This window comes from Chionomys nivalis, chromosome 13 (assembly GCF_950005125.1).
Source record: "Chionomys nivalis chromosome 13, mChiNiv1.1, whole genome shotgun sequence".
NCBI lineage: Eukaryota > Metazoa > Chordata > Mammalia > Rodentia > Cricetidae > Chionomys > Chionomys nivalis.
In genome coordinates this window covers 38,642,095-38,658,320 of record NC_080098.1, presented here as the reverse complement: position 1 = coordinate 38,658,320, position 16,226 = coordinate 38,642,095, and the positions used below count along the sequence as shown (strand labels likewise).

At 39.6% G+C, this 16,226-nt stretch overlaps 1 protein-coding gene across 1 annotated transcript in view; it reads left to right on the top strand.

Annotated features, from left to right (window-relative positions):
* Rala (RAS like proto-oncogene A) overlaps positions 1–16,226 on the top strand; it is a 54,384-nt gene that overhangs the window by 21,661 nt on the left and 16,497 nt on the right. The window contains exon 2 of the mRNA XM_057787486.1: positions 14,420–14,569. Coding sequence (XP_057643469.1) covers positions 14,456–14,569 — 114 coding nt within the window. The 5' untranslated portion in view covers positions 14,420–14,455. The remainder of the gene's footprint in view (positions 1–14,419; positions 14,570–16,226) is intronic.

Below are 16,226 nucleotides of genomic sequence, written 5' to 3'. Positions count from 1 at the left end.
TTTCTTAATGCGAGCTCTCTACCGACGCAAAATTCCCAATCAAGCCAAATTAAGAAATATCCAGGTTTAATAGGAGTTCTGCGTTCTAAGGTGGCCCCGAGGGGGAACCAGGAGGCCGCCAGGAGAAAGGAAAAGAGACCACACGTTCCTCTTTTAGGAGTCCATTTAAATACTCTGTGGGAATGGTCCTGACCTGCTGGGATTTGGAGTCCAGACCAATATAACTCTCAGGCCTGGGATAGATGCAAGGGATTCATTCAAACTCAGATCCCCAGACGTGGATAGCAAATACTCGCTGAGCCACCTCTGCAGCCCCCAAAATGTTTAACTAAAAACATTTTGGTTGAGTTGTATGGACCACAAAATAATTGCTATGTTTATCATCAACTAGTGTAGCAAATCTGCATTAAAGTGGTCATCTTAGAAATAATTGAAGTGCATATATAGAGTGAGAAAGAATTGAATCAGCTCAGTCTTCTTCCCCATTTTGTGTGCTTAATTCTTTGCTGAGCGTTTATAGGCAGTTCATTCCATTTTTTACAGTAATAAACTAGAAAGATTGTGCCAGCAAAACAAAATCTGCACATTCTTGCCTTTTCCTCAGTAATTCTATTTTTAAATTGTAAAAATTATTTCCCATTCAGAAGCTTATCTTCTTCAGTTTCTTAATTGTATTTTCAAGAGCAGAATTTTCAGTTTGATGAAAGTGTCTTCATCATTTGGTCTTTTATGGATTTTGCTTTTGGTGTTAAATCTAAAAATTATTACCTAAGCTAGGGTCACATGCTTATTCTTCTGCTTCTAGAAGATTTGTGGGTTTAGTTTGTTATCTGGAATGGCCCACTTAGAGTTATTTATTGATACGGTATGATATATGGCTCCATGCTAATTTTTAAATATGGATATTTAGTTATTTCGGCGTTACTTTTGGGAAGCTTATCTGTACTGCATTGCCCTTTGCACCTTTGTTAACAGATGCTGAAAGTTTTAAACAACAGAAATGCCCATCAGAAAGTGAGTGGATAAGAAATTGCAGTGTGATCATACTGCAGAGTACTACTTAGCAATGAAATGAAGTGGACTATTGACAGAAGCAGCAGGAATGGATCTCAAAATTATGCTGAATGAAAGAAGCCAAACAAAGCAGTGTATATTGTGCCATGAATAAATGTAGTTTTGCATCTTATTTGTTGATTTCTGCATTTAATTTTCTTGTTAGCTTTTTTTAATTTTTAAGAAATCAATGTAAGAGAAGAAAGCAGTACTTGTTGCATAACTTCATTTTTATGTAACTCAAAAATGCTTAACTAATCTGTTATAGAAAATCAGATCTCTGGAGAGAAGTATAGGGGAGAGAAGGGATTATAATGTTCAGATGTGTGAGTTTATGCAGTTTATTTATTGTATGGTGTATTTCAGTCCCTATTGCAAGTAAAAGTCTAAAGTATATGTAGAGTAACAGTGGTTAGGTCAGGTTTTAATAGTGAAAGCTTTCTTTCCCCATCTAAACATAACATTTGGGAAATTCTGTGTTGTAAATTAAGTATGCCAAGTCATGGCATGTCAGCCCTCACAGGGCCTATTTTTAATAGCAGTATTTAGCTGTTTACAGATCCATTTTACTAGTTGACCCAAATGTCCACAAATTGTCCTCACATATTTTATTTGCAGAAATTGCAAAATGATCAGGATTAACGTACAACAGTTAGAAGGTGAAGAACAGAAGAGAGAGAGCAGTGGAGGAGGGGCTGAGGAATCGCGTCCTAATCTGTGCTCAGATGTCTTTGGAGAATTTATGTACACTGTGCAGACTACATTCACTCTTTCACCAGGTGCATTGCCTTTCATTACAGTGCAGGCAGTATTCTTAGAAGGAGCTCTGAAGTCTCTGATATTGTAACTCATCTGTAGACGTTTGAAGGTCAAAGTCAAAACCCTTATTCTGCTGTCTTTTATTTATTTAGTTCCATGCTTCATTGTAGTTGTGTTCTGTCGACTGAAATGTAACTAGTGATTCAAAATTCAGCTTATTTGACCTTTTTTTGTTCTCAATATTTTTTTGGCTTATGAGAGTAACAACTATATTTAGGCCCAAGAATTTATTCTACTTAAATTAAACACCCCAGGCTTCATCTGTTCATGCTTGTAGTTTATCGGGTTGATCTCGTGTACAATGGCATGTAAAGAGCTTTAATCTTTTATTTTCTTCTTTCTGAGCCTTAGAGTCAAGGCTGACTCATTTGGGATTAGTTATGAGGCAGGTATGATTCATGATCAGCGAGAACTGGGGAAGAGAAAGGTGATGTAAGCGCTGCTGCGGGTTCCCTGGTGACGGAATGCAGCTGCCACAGCGTCTACTGAAACAAGTCCTTGTCTTCGTAAAACTCCCACTGCAGCCAAGGTGTGTCCTGAAGCCCCGCCCAATAAAAAACTAAGTAACACTCTGGCCAGCTCTGCTGCAGATTAAACCCGTCCTGCGGTGTGCCAGAGTGGGGAATGTGGAAAGTACCAGTTCAGGGTCTGAATCCTGGATCGGCTCTAGGTTTAACTTTACCATGGCGGTTCTCAGACAGATCTTGCATACATATTTACATTATGATTGATAACAGTAGCAAAATTGCAGCTATGAAGTAGCAGTGAAGTAATTTTATGGTTGGGGGTTACCACAACATGAAAAAGCTGTACTAGAGGGTCGCAGTTTTAGGGAGGTTGAGAACCAGTGCTCTACCACAACTCCCTAGAACTTCATACAAGTGACCTAACTCTTCTGATGCCTCTATTTCCTCATATGAAAAATGAAGAGTTTGGTTTATTTATGCTATCTTCTGTGATCCTTCAGTTTTATTGTATGTATTTTTAAAAAAAGAAATCTTACTTCAATGTAAAAGCAAAGCAGCTCATTAAAATCATATTACCTTGTAGAACTGGAAAACAGGAATTCTGGAGAGTATTATATTAGAATAGTTCTCCAGGAAAAGCCTACTTCCATGGGGTTAGATCTTCCACATGTCATTGCTTTAGCTATCAAACTGCTCTCTTAGTTGAACCTGTTAAGGTTCATAAGTAGTTTAATTTTTCTTTTAACCATTAGATTGAATTTATATTTTATTTTTGTGTGTATGGCCGTGTGTGTATGTATGGTGTATGTAAATATTGGGAAGCTGGGGTTGCACATTTCTTTGAGAGAGGGTCTCCCAGTGAACCTGGAATTAGACTAGAACATACTTTATTTTTTTTTTACTATATTGAGTAAAGTGACTTAGACCCAAAAGACATTGGTTGTCTGTCTTTCTTATTTGTGTCTTTCCGTCTTGTGTTGACTATTTGAATTTTCTTATTGAGTCTGTTCATGCTTATTTTTAATAGTATTGTTTTAGATTTATTATTTTTTTCTGTGTATGAGTTTTGCCTACATGTATATAAGTACATTGTGCGAGTATGTGCCTGATGCCCTCAAAGAACATAAGAGGGCCTCAGGTTTCCTGGAAATTAGGGATGGTTGGAATTAGGGATGGTTGTACGCTTCCATCTGAGTGCTGTAGATCAAACCTGGGTTCTTTGCAAGAACAGCAACTGCTCTTAAGTTCTGAAGCATTACACTTAAAATCGGGAAAATGTGTTGAGAGGAGAAAAAGAGCACAGGTTCTAGGAGTGTTTATGTGTTCACCGACAGACCAACACCAGTGCTAGCATTAGAAGAGGAGCTCTTGGGAATGAGCCTGTGGTAAGCAGATTATAAAGTGGCCTTTGTAGGGCTTTAGATATACAGTAGACATCTTGTAGTGCTACCAAGTTGCTGACCTGGCTGGATGGTGTGTGTGTGTGTGTGTGTGTGTGTGTGTGTGTGTGTGTGTGTGTGTGTGCAGCAAGCAGAATTTGAAGTTTGCTGCTTTATGCTTCCTCCCTGACTTTCCTCCTCCCTCCCATTCCTCCCTATTGTTCCTTAAAAATAATTGATTGTTCAAACACAGTTCCTCAGATTAGCAGTTAGTGATCTGTAAAAGGTAGGAGTCATTGACATGAAGAGAACCATTGTGGCTTGAGAATCTATTGTCAATTTTAAATTCTTGGTTTCTAGAAAATATTTTCAGATGTAATTTTGAAAGTATTGACTAATCAGTGTTGCGGGAGGTCCTTCCGCTCCTCCAGCCAATAGCCGCTGAGATACCAGCCCATTGGGGCGTGGTCTCTTTCCCTTTAAAAAGCGGCTACTTCCCTCCTCGCTTTTTTTACTTCCTGCTCTGGTTCCGGTGACTAGACTTCTTCCTAATTGCGCAGAGGGCTGTTGTCTGGGACGGTGATCTGTAAGTTTATTCCCCTTTAAATAAATACCACCCTATTAATCACAATTCCAAACTGGTGTGGGATTGTTTATGACTTGCGTCTTCAAATCAGTATGTCCTTAAGACAGTACCTGACTTTCACAATAAATACACTCTGGTATGTGTTTGGGTTATAGGGAAAAGTTTGGTCATAGGAAGTCTTAAGTTAAAAGATCAAAGAAACCAATATAAAGAGAACACAAACTCTGCCTTAAAAAGACTTTCAAATGTTTGTAAACTAAAAGCTGTACTTAGATTCTTATTTTAAAATGTTATAGCTGGGCGGTGGTGGCGCACGCCTTTAATCCCAGCACTCGGGAGGCAGAGGCAGGCAGATCTCTGTGAGTTCGAGGCCAGCCTGGTCTACAAGAGCTAGTTCCAGGACAGGAACCAAAAAAAAAAAGCTACGGAGAAACCCTGTCTCGAAAATCAAAAAAAAAATAAATAAATAAAAATTTTAAAAAATGTTATATTTGTAGCCAAGCTTGACTTTGCATGCTTATAGTTCCTGTACTGGAAGGCTGAAGCAGGAGAATTGTAAGTTCCAGGACAGTTGGATCCACAGAGGGAGAACTTTTCCCCTTTTACTGAAAATAGATTTGTTTTCTCATATCATATATCCTGAGTACAGTTTCCTCTCTCTCAACTCCTCCCAGTTCCTCCTATCCGGATCCACTCCCTTTCTGTCTCATTAGAAGACAAGCAGGCTACTAAGGGATAATAGTAAATTATAACAAAATATAGTAAGATAAATAAAAGCTGTCACATCTGATTTGGATGAAACAAACAAAAGGGGAAGCGCTCAAGAGAAGGCACAAGAATCAAACGCACACATTCACATACAGGAGTCCCATTAAAAGGCTAACTGGAAGCAGTAATATATACGCAGAGGACCTGGTGCACACAGACCTATTTTGATTTCAGTTTTTTAATTAGCAAATTTTTTACATGCAATGGATGTTACAGCAGGGAAGAAAGCTCTCACCCAGCAAGTAACACCATACTTACTGCTCATACACAAACATAAATTGTTTTCAACCTTCTAGTGTCTTCCTCCGTTTCTTCTATCAAGAGCTTTTGTTTCCTTGGTTAGCTTTATTCCTAAGTGTGTATTCATTTGTTTTTTATGACAGCTGTGAATGGGATTTATTCCTTGATTTCTTTTCCAAACTATGTTTGTCACTGTTAAATGTAGGAAGTTTACTGACTTACGTGTTAATTTTTTTTTATTGTTTAAGAATTTTATACATACAACAGTGCAGATTGTTTTTAAGAGAACTGTTTATTTTTATGTGCATGAGTATTTTGCTTACATGTCTGCATATGTACCACATGTGTGTCTGCTGCCCACAGAGGGCATCAGATCTTGAGGAAATGGAGTGACAGATGGTTGTGAACCACCCATGTGAGTGCTAGTAGTTAACCCAGGTATCTGCAAGAGCAGCAAGTGCTTTTGACTCCTAAGCTATCACCCCAGCTCCTGTGTGTTTTCAGCAAGCTCATCTCTCAATCCCCTGTTCTGATTCCTCCCTCTCTTCCCTATCCATGTGTTCCCTCCCAATTTCATATATTCTGTTGTTCTGTTTTTAAAGCCTGCTGAGTTCACTTAGCTCTGCTAGTGTGATTATGGGTGTGTGGCTATCTTCTAGAACATGGGTAGCCTCGCATGGTCCACATCCCTGAAGAAAAATGACTCTTAATTTACCAGGAGCTTCTCAACTGTGGTTGGCTGGGACTTCATGATCACATCTCCCCTCTATGCTAGGATTTTGTCTGGCTTGATCTGAGCACTGCACAGTCTCTTGTTCCCTCCATGTTGATCAGTGGTGGGTCTTTGCGTTTAGTTTATGTCTGGTACTAAAAGAAGCCTGTCTGGTGAGGGTAGAGAAATGCACTAACTTATGGGTATAACAGTAAATCATAAGAATTAAGTTTAATACTATGTCCATCTAACAAAATACTAATAGGTTCTCTCTTAGGGCCTAACATATCCGTATCCAGTCACAGGTTCTTGGCCCCAAAAATGGTGCCAAACATGAGTGCCACCTTGTGGAGCTTGTCCTAAGTCAAATCAGAAAGTAGTTGATTACTCCATAACATTTGTGTATCGTACTACTTTGGTGAAAGTGTTTGCCAGCTTTTAAGTTGTTGAGTGGAGTCTCTAGGGTCTTTTATATATAGAATCTACAATTAGGAATACTTTGAGTTCTTTTCCAATTTTTATCTCTTTTATTATTTAACTTACTGCTGTAGCTGAGACTTCAGATACTATACTGAATATGAGTGAAGAGAGTAGACACCTTCATGATCTTAGCAGAAATGCTTTGAGTTTTTTTCCATTTAGTTTTGCGTTGGCTATAGGTTTGCCATAACTTTATTAGGTTATGCATGACTTTGATCGTGAAGGAATTGTATGTATTGAGATAATATTGTGATTTCTGTCTTTGAGTGCATTTAAATGATGTGTTACATTTATGAATTTACATCTGTATATCTCCTAAATGAAGGCAAATTGATCATGATGAATTATCTTTTTATTAGTATTTTGCCAGTGTTTTATTGAGAATTTTTGCATCTGTGTTTATAAGGGAAATTAGTCTCTAATCTTATTTTTTTGTTGTATCTTTACTGGGTTTGATATCACTGTAACACTGGGTTCATAAAAAGAATTTTGAAGCATTCTTTTTTGTTTGATTGAATAATTTGAGTGATATTGATACTTTTTTTTTGAAGGTCTCAAAACTCTGCAGTGAATCCATCTGTTTCTTGGAATTTTGTAGTTTACAAACCTTTTATTACTGTTTCAATCTCTTTGTTGCTTATAGAGCTATTTAAATTGGTTTAATTGTATGGGTGTAATGAATCTAGAAATTGATCCATTTCTTAGACTGTCCATGTTAGGGGAATACAGGGCTTTAAATGCATCCTTATAATTTTCCAGATTTCTTTGGTGTCTATTGTAATGTTTCTCTTTTCATTTCTCATTCATTGTATTTTTTTTTCTGTTTCTAATTTCTGCTCCAATTTTAATTATTTCTCCCCATATATTAGTTTGGCACTTTGTTCTTCTTTTTCCAGGGCCTTAAGGTTCATAATTATGCTCTTAAGACTACCTTTATTATAGCCCATAGATTTTTGGCATGTTATGCTTTCATTTTCATTCAGTTTTAGGAAAGGTTTTGGGTCCAAAGTGACCCATTTATTATCTAGTGGTATGTTGTTTAGTCTCTTTGAGTGTGCCTTCTGTGGTTTCTCTTGTTGGCAATGTTGTGTTGTGGTCATATAGAAAACAGGATATTTTTTCAGCATTTCTATGTGGGTGCTTGCTTTATGTCCTAATAGTTTGGGGGAAGGTTCTGTGAGCTTTTGCAAAGATACGTGCATTCTTTAGTGTTAGGTGGATAGTCTGTAGGTGTCTGTTAGGTCTGTTTGATTTATGGTTTCATTTAACTCAAATCTCTCCCCTCACCTTTCCCTTTCCCTCTGTGGTGATATTTTGTTTGTGTTTTAACAAATAAAGCTTGCCTGAAGATCAGAGTGCAGAACTAAACCACTAAAGGCCAGGCAGTGGTGACAAACCTTTAATCCCAGGACTCAGGAGACAAAGGCAGATGCATTAAGGCCACCCTTGGCTACATGAAATTAATCCATTATAAAAGAGAAACAGAGCCAGGCAGTGGTAGCTCACACCTTTAATCCCAGTACTTTGGGAGGTGGAGACAGGAAGGGATATGGCTGGGCAGAAAGAGAAATAAAAGGCAAGAGGAGACAGGAGAACAGGTGCAGTCTGAGGTTTGATGGAGACAGTTGAAGTCTGAGGTGCAGTCTAAAGCAGTCAGTTAGAGGATGCAGTCTGAGGACAAGATCGCCCCTTTGGTCTGAGTATTAATAGAGGTTAAGAATTTTCTTGTGACTGGCCATTATGCTTCTCTGATCTTCAGCATTAACCCCTATATCTGACTCTGGGTTTTTATTATTAAGAGCAATTAGAATTCATGCTGCACTCCTTCCCTTTCCCCTGTCTCTCTTCTCCCCTCGCCCCACCATCCCCTTCTGTCATCCAGGTAACCTATCTAGAGAGGAGTATTAAAAACTGGTGTTCAACTGGGGTTTTTCATATAGAGATATTTATTTTATGAAATTGGGAGCATCTGTTTGGTGCACAGAATTGTACTGTTTTCTTGATGGATTGTTCCATGGATAAGTATGAAATGACCTTTATTTTTTATAACTAATTTTAGAGCCTATTTTGTCTGATAATAGGACAGTTATGTCTGCCTGATTCCTAGATCCATACTCTTGGAGTATCCTTTTCTATCTTTTCAACCTAAGGCTGCAAAAAGACAAATCTTGTTTTCTAACCCACTCTGCTAGTCTGTGTCTTTGTATTAGGAAATGAGACCATTAATATTCAAAGTACTTTTCATTTTCTTGATTTTTGTACTCTTTTCTTGGACATTTTTTTATTTTTTTAATTTTAGTATTTATTCTTCCTCTGTGCCATCATGGGCGTGTTTATCCTTTTCTTTAGTCCAAAGTATTTCTTCCCAGATCATTTGTAGAGCTGGATGGGTCATTTATTCCTTTAGTCTGTTTTTGTCCTAGAAAGTTTTTATTTCTTCTTCAGTTTTAATTTAGTTTTCTTTACTGTGTCTAACAGTCTAGTTGGTAATTATGATCTTCCAGAACTTGACCTAAGCTTTCTGGCTTTAAAAGTTTTCATCAAGAGCCGGGCGGTGGTGGCGCACGCCTTTAATCCCAGCACTCGGGAGGCAGAGGCAGGCGGATCTCTGTGAGTTCGAGGCCAGCCTGGTCTGGAAGAGCTAGTTTTAGGACAGGAACCAAAAGCCACGGAGAAACCCTGTCTCGAAAAATTAAAAAAAAAAAAAGTTTTCATCAAATAATTAGCTGCTGTTTTTATAGGTCTGCCTTTCTGTGTGACTTGACTTTGCTTTCTTGAAGCCTTTAAGTACCTCTTTTGTCTTTGTTTCCGGTGTTATGACTATTACAGTTACCTTTTTACTTTACTCGGTGTTCTGTGTGCCTCTTCTACATGTGGGAGTATCTCTTTAGATATGGAAAACTTTCTGTATAATTTTATTTGAAAATATTAACTGTACCTTTGGGCCTCCTTCTATGCCCTTAATTCATAAATTTGGTTTTCATAGTATCTCAAAATCCATCATTTTTTAATTTATCACTTTCTTTGAATGATCCAATTTTTGTATATCCTCTTAAAGCTCTAATATTTTATCTTCTAATGATTCATTCTGTTGGTTAGGCATTCCACTGAGTTTTTTATTGGACTTAGTTTTGTTTTGTTTTTTTTATTTCTCGCTTCAATTTGAGTTTTCTTTTTAGAGTGTTTCTCTTTATTTCACTTATTTTCATATCCATTATCTTCATTAATTCATTCAGCCATTTGCTTGTGTTTGCTTGAACTTGGATATTTTTTCCTGTCTTGTTTAAGTTCAGGTACTTGTTGTCTCTTTAAATGCTTTAAGCTGAACATATTTATAATTGTTCTTTTGAATTCTGTGTCCTGAATTTCATCTAAGATAGAGGACATTACTATGGAAGTGATGATTGGGGTGGGACATACTGTCTTTTTTAATTGCATTATTGTGTTTTACAGTGGGACCTGAACATCTGGATTTGGGGTATTGTCTTTTAATATGAGTTTTAGCCTTACCAAGCTGGAGTCCCAAGAAAGAGTGGCTTGCTAGTGGCTTTGGGGTATCCCAGCTAAGGTGAGAGGTCAGCTACTGGGCCAAGGACTCTTAAATCTGGATCAGCTGTGGCAGGCAGGTTTGGAGATAGAGCCAACTGGGGTCTGGGATTGAGTGAGGCTTATTTACTGAATCCAGATCTGCTCCTGGGCCTGTACTGTGCTGCTGTGCCCTGTAGGTCCAGTGTAGGTCTGGAGGCAGAGTGGGCTTGGGACCAGTGAGAGCCTGAGAAGACATAGAGTGGCTTGGATTCAGATGGGCAAGTTTTTCTGTATTTTAGGCTTTTAGGCCACATACATTCTTGTTGTAAATTCATGATTTGGTTTGTTTACAACCCTTCAAAAACAAAAACAAAAAAACACATTTAATTTATTGACCATACAAAATAGGTCAGAGGAGCTAACTAAAGTTTGCTAGACTTAGAAAAACAAATGGCTCTGATGAGTAAAATAATGATACATCCTTAGAGTTTTAATTGTATTTCTCTTAAACTTATTTGGAACCTTTCTATTTTGTATTCCACCATTTCCTACATTGATCTTACTTCAGTAACTCTTCCATGAGGAAACCATTATTATAACTATTACTAATATGCTGAGACAAGCTAGCCAGCCTATTAGTTATCTCTGGCTCTTTCTTCTCTGGCCTTCTCAGCTCTAGCTCCATCTTGTTCCCGAGAGAGCTTTTTCAGTTTTGTAACCTTAAATATTGTCTGAAAACTGATATTTAAATTTATGTCTCTTCTACTCTCACCTTGAACTATGGATTAACCTCCAATTCCCTATTTAAAACTTGAATTAGATAACACGCCCAAGTAGTGCTTGCAATTCTTTCCCAGACCTATTTCTTCCTAGGTTTGCTCCATCTTTGGTAGCAGTATTACCATGCATTCGAATGTTTGTGCCAAGCTCTTAGAAGTTTGTCTTAGAAGCCAGAGGGATCACGTACACCACAATAACAGGGTCCACAGAATCAGGTCTCAGAGGGGCTCACAGAGACTGAACCAACCCACAATCAGGGAGGCTATATGGGTCTGACTTAGGTCCTCTGCATATATGCTATGGTTGTGTAGCTTGATGTTCTGGTGGGACTCCTAACAGTGGGAGCAGGGGCTGTCTCTGACTCTTTTACATGTTTTTAGGACCCTTTTCCTACTGGCTTGCTTCGTCCAGCCTTCATATGAGTGTATGTGCCTAGTTTTACTATAACTTGTTATGCCATGTTTAGTTGATATCCCTGGGAGGCCTGCTCTTTTCTGATGGGAAATATAGGAGTGGCTCTGAGGGAAAGGGGAGGTGTAGGGAGGGACTGGACGGAGAGGAGGGAGGAGAAGTTGCAGTCGGGATGTAATATATAAGAGAAGAATAAATGTTCAAAAAATAAAGATCAGGCTGCTTACTTGTAGCACATCACGTTTGCAACTCTTATAACTAACTCATCTGTTACAGGAAATTAAACAGGACATATACCATAGAGTTGCCCATAAATGAACTAGACCAAGGTACTGTGTACAGTATACTCAAAACAATGCCTGGCACTTAGTAAGTACTCAATAAATGTTATTGTCCCTGAGACAGATAGTATAGAATAGTTGAGAGGGCAGAATCAGCATTGCTATGATTTCTCTGCTGCCTGTCATTGCAGCCCACGTCTCTCTTCAGCTCTATGTACAACTAAGAACAACTCCTGTATTTGCAAGTCTTTTTGTTTGGGGAGAGGGGATTGGATATGATAACAGGGTCCCCTGTAGTTCAGGCTAACCTTGAGCTCCAGTGTAACCAAGCATGACCTTGATCCCTTGGATTCTCCTTCCCAAGAACTAAAATAAGACATGTGCCACCAAGTTTTTCCAACCATTTCCACTCTTACACTTGTACCATCAGTTCTCCTCATAGCAGCCAGGATGATCTGTTAGAGAACTCAGATAAAATTATGGCAGATTCCTGCTTAGAAAGACTGCCGCTTTCTTTGTATACTTATAAACCAAGCACTTTTCCACACTTTCAATGCCGTTTGTGATCCTGCCTGTCAGTCCTACTTCATGCTGCTTTCATGGTACTTATGAGGCTTCATCTTCACCAGCTTTCCTAGTCCTCGGAGCGTGCCAGTTCCTTCATGTTGTAGATTTGTGTGCACTGTATTCCTGATGTCTGAAATGCTCTGCCCTCACAACTGGCAGACGCTTCTGTTCTCAGCCCTTAGATGTCACCTCTTCAGAGAAGTCAGTCTTGACTATCTGTTAACCTAATCCATCTCCCTGCTCTTTATCCTGTCACACACACACACACACCCTCCTTTTTATTGAACTAGTAGAATTTTCCTATTTTTATGTATGTCTAATGTTCTGGTAGGAAGGGACTTTAGCTGTTTACCATGTAAAGCACCACCCGGATTAGTTATTATAGTTTGGTTTTAAACATGGAAAGCTTGGTTGCTAACTTGTGGTGCTGTTGGGACATGGTAGAATGTTTAGGAGATGTGACCTAGTAGAAAGAAGTTAGGTCATTTGGGGCATGCCCTTAAAGGGGATATTGGGAGCCCCTTTCCTCTCCTTTCTGTCTTTGCTTCCTGACCTCCATTCAGATGGAAATCTTTGGTTTGCTACACATTCTTTGCTGTGATTCCCAACCACAGGCCCAAAGCAATACCACCAACAACCTGATAACCCAATTGTGATCATCCGCTTGTCCACCATGGCATGTGCATGCCCACAGTCTTAGATCATGTGTGCACAAGCATGTATACACATACACACACTCCTATGTGACAGTAATTAGTTTAAATGAATAACCAAATGGGCATGGTGGTCCTGCAGTCAAGTGGCTTCTGGCATACAATGTCTGAGAAAACCCATATTGAACAACTACACACTCAGGTAATTTCCAAATTGTGAAGGGGCTTATTAAAGGAAAGTATCAGATGCTACTTGGGAACACAGTAAAAGAAAACCTAATTTATATTGAGTATTCCGGTAAGACTGAGACCCCAAAACTGGGAAGAGATATCTGGATTAATAGGAAAGTTCATGGCAAAGGTGGATGATGGAGGAAGGTCATTGGCTAATAAAGAAACTGCCTTGGCCTATTTGATTGGCCAGCCTTTAGGTGGGTGGAGTAAACAGAACAGAATGCTGGGAGGAAGAGGAAGTGAGCTCAGACTCGATAGCTCTGCTCTCTGGGGCAAACACAATGAAGCTCCAACCCAGGATGGACATAGGCTAGAATCTTCCTGGTAAGCGCACCTTGGGGTGCTACACTCTTTATTAGAAATGGGCTAGTCCAGGTGCGAGAGTTAGCCAAGAAGAGGCTAGATATAATGGGCCAAGCAGTGTTTAAAAGAATACAGTTTGTGTGTTGTTATTTCGGGGCATAAGCTAGCTGGCGGCTGGGAGCCGCGTGGCAGAAACGCAGCCCGCAGCTCCCACTATAGGTGGGAAGCAAGGAAGGGCATTTACAGAAGTTTTGGCTGCCTGAGCTGAGACACAGGGCATGAGGTGGGCAGAGAGGGATAGGTCTAAACGGCTGCTAAGCAAAACTGTTACCAAAATGTGGAGGAGGCACTGCAGAGGGAGCTGTAACCCTTGGTGCCTAACAACACAGTCTCTTTGCTTGAACCTCCCTACAGGCTCAGCATTTACTGTGTTTGCAGCCTTTTCCCTCCTAAATCCTGGTACCCTGGCCAAAGGCAACTGTGTGCCCTTAGCACCCATTACCACTACAGCTTCTGTAAGAATCTAGACTCCACAATGAGAGCCTTAATATAGTAAACAAATGAATATCCTAAGGAAAGCAAGGGCATGCTATATCAACACAGTCAAGTTATATTGATTATTCCAAAAACCACAGATGTCCCCATAGCATGGTTGTTGAATTGTTCCCTGCTGGAATCTTATTTGTAAGTCTGTTTCCAGTTGTTGGATGAGATTTCTTCACTTACAGCAAGCCTTTCCAAGGAGGTCCTTAGTGCAAATGGCAGTTTCTGTTTCTTACTGAAAATAGGAGGACCATTTCTTTAAGCGTTGCCCATATGAATTAATATGAAAACAAAATAATCCTTTAGGCTGTCCTTGCGCTTTCTGAAGATACTGCACTGTAACTGATGCCACATTATTACCAGCTTGTGGTTGCACTGGAAAATTTTCACATCTGGTCACAGCTCATTACAGAATCTATTAGAAGATAATGCCCTTGAATCACTGTCTTGACTCACTGCTGTTGTATTCTCTGATGGATGATTCTTACTCTCAGAATGTGCACTCTGCTTACTGTCTGTTTCCAGTCACTGCAGAATGAGCCCTGGCATTGTGTTTCTTTCCTCCACCGGAATTCTAGGGAGGGTACTGAGCTCTACCTGTTTCATTTGTCTTAGATTCTTCTTACTCCTCTGAAGACTCTGGGAAACAGGATGGCTGCAAACAAACCCAAGGGTCAGAATTCTTTGGCCTTACACAAAGTCATCATGGTGGGCAGTGGTGGTGTGGGCAAGTCCGCCCTAACTCTGCAGTTCATGTATGATGAGGTAAGTGCCCACTTCACTTGGGTAACAAGGGTTAGGCCTGGAGAGGGGAGTCCTTAAGCTTAGTTTAGTGGGCTTGGTTGGATCCTTTCAGTCCTTGAAAGCTCCTAGTAATATTTTTCCACTTTAAAGTTTTTAGCCAACATCTGTACCTACTTAATTTTACAATCGAAAACTCAAGAGCCAGTTTCTAGACCCCAGGCTTTCGAATAAAACTGAAAACCGTCTTGTTTTTCTGAGTAATCTAACGTTAGTGTTTTTAAAATATTTTAATGACAATTTCCTACTTGCATTTCTAGTCAGTGTAGAACACCATTGAGACTGAAATTAACATATGCAGTGTTTGTTACGTAACCTCAGAACAAAATCCATGTTCATCATGGTATTGCATCCACCATTAAACAGATACAGGCCTAGGCCGTGTCACTAAAACTTGTAATGATTAGTCAGGTTACAGATTTGTGTGTATGTGTGTCAGGCTGTTTTCTTTCCCCAATGGAATATTATGAAGTCTAATTATTGTAATAGATAATAAAATTATGAGCATATATTTGATTTTTTATCCTCAGCTCCTTTCAATAGAATCCCTGTTTATGGTCGCAGCATACTTTCCTTTTTTTTTTTTTTTGGATTTTTTGAGACAGGGTTTCTCCGTAGCCTTTGGTTCCTGTCCTGAAACTAGCTCTTGTAGACCAGGCTGGCCTCGAACTCACAGAGATCCGCCTGCCTCTGCCTCCCGAGTGCTGGGATTAAAGGCGTGCGCCACCACCGCCCGGCCATACTTTCCTTTTTTTTTTTTGGTTTTTCGAGACAGGGTTTCTCTGTGGTTGTGGAGCCTGTCCTGGAACTAGCTCTTGTAGACCAGGCTGGTCTCGAACTCGCAGAGATCCGCCTGCCTCTGCCTCCCGAGTGCTGGGATTAAAGGCGTGCGCCACCACCGCCCGGCTCATACTTTCCTTTTTAATCCTTTTAACAGTCCTGGGTGGTAAGTAGTAGTGTCCCCATTTTAGAAGAAAGAAAGATAACCTCAGAGAAGTTCCCATCTTGCTCAAGAAGAATCATCTCTGGTGAATGTCCAACTGTTAAACTTGGTAGTCTGACCAAGAAAAAGAAAAAGCCTGCAATCTTTCACCCCCGCCTGTTTCTGTTGCTTTCGTGTCCGCACTTTGGCACACAGCCGCACCTCAGTCAGACCATGAACTGTCCTAGTTGTTGCTAAGAAAAATTTGGGAGGAGGCCAAGCAGTACTGGTTTATCTGTTCATTCGCATTTTCTAACATTCATTTCGTATCTGTCTTCTCTCAAACTAATCTTTGTATTAGTCCTTCCCTCCCCTTTTTTTGGTTGGGGATTTGAAGAAGGGTCTCACTGTCTAATCCCGACTGACTTGAAACGCAGGGCAGTTTATCTGCCGTAGCTTCCCACATGCTAAGATTACAGGCCTGAGCTACCATGCCCATCATTAATCCCTTTCCTGCAAGTAAGGAAACCAAAAATAAGAACATTCATGTTTTAACTTTTTAAAAATAGTTGAGACTTCATTCTAATAGCTGTAATTTCAGTGCTTGCCGGCGACAGCTGAAAACAAGGATACAAAACAGCTGATTATTAGTTATTACTAAAAGTAGTAAACTGCTCCACAACACTAAATAAACCAGTT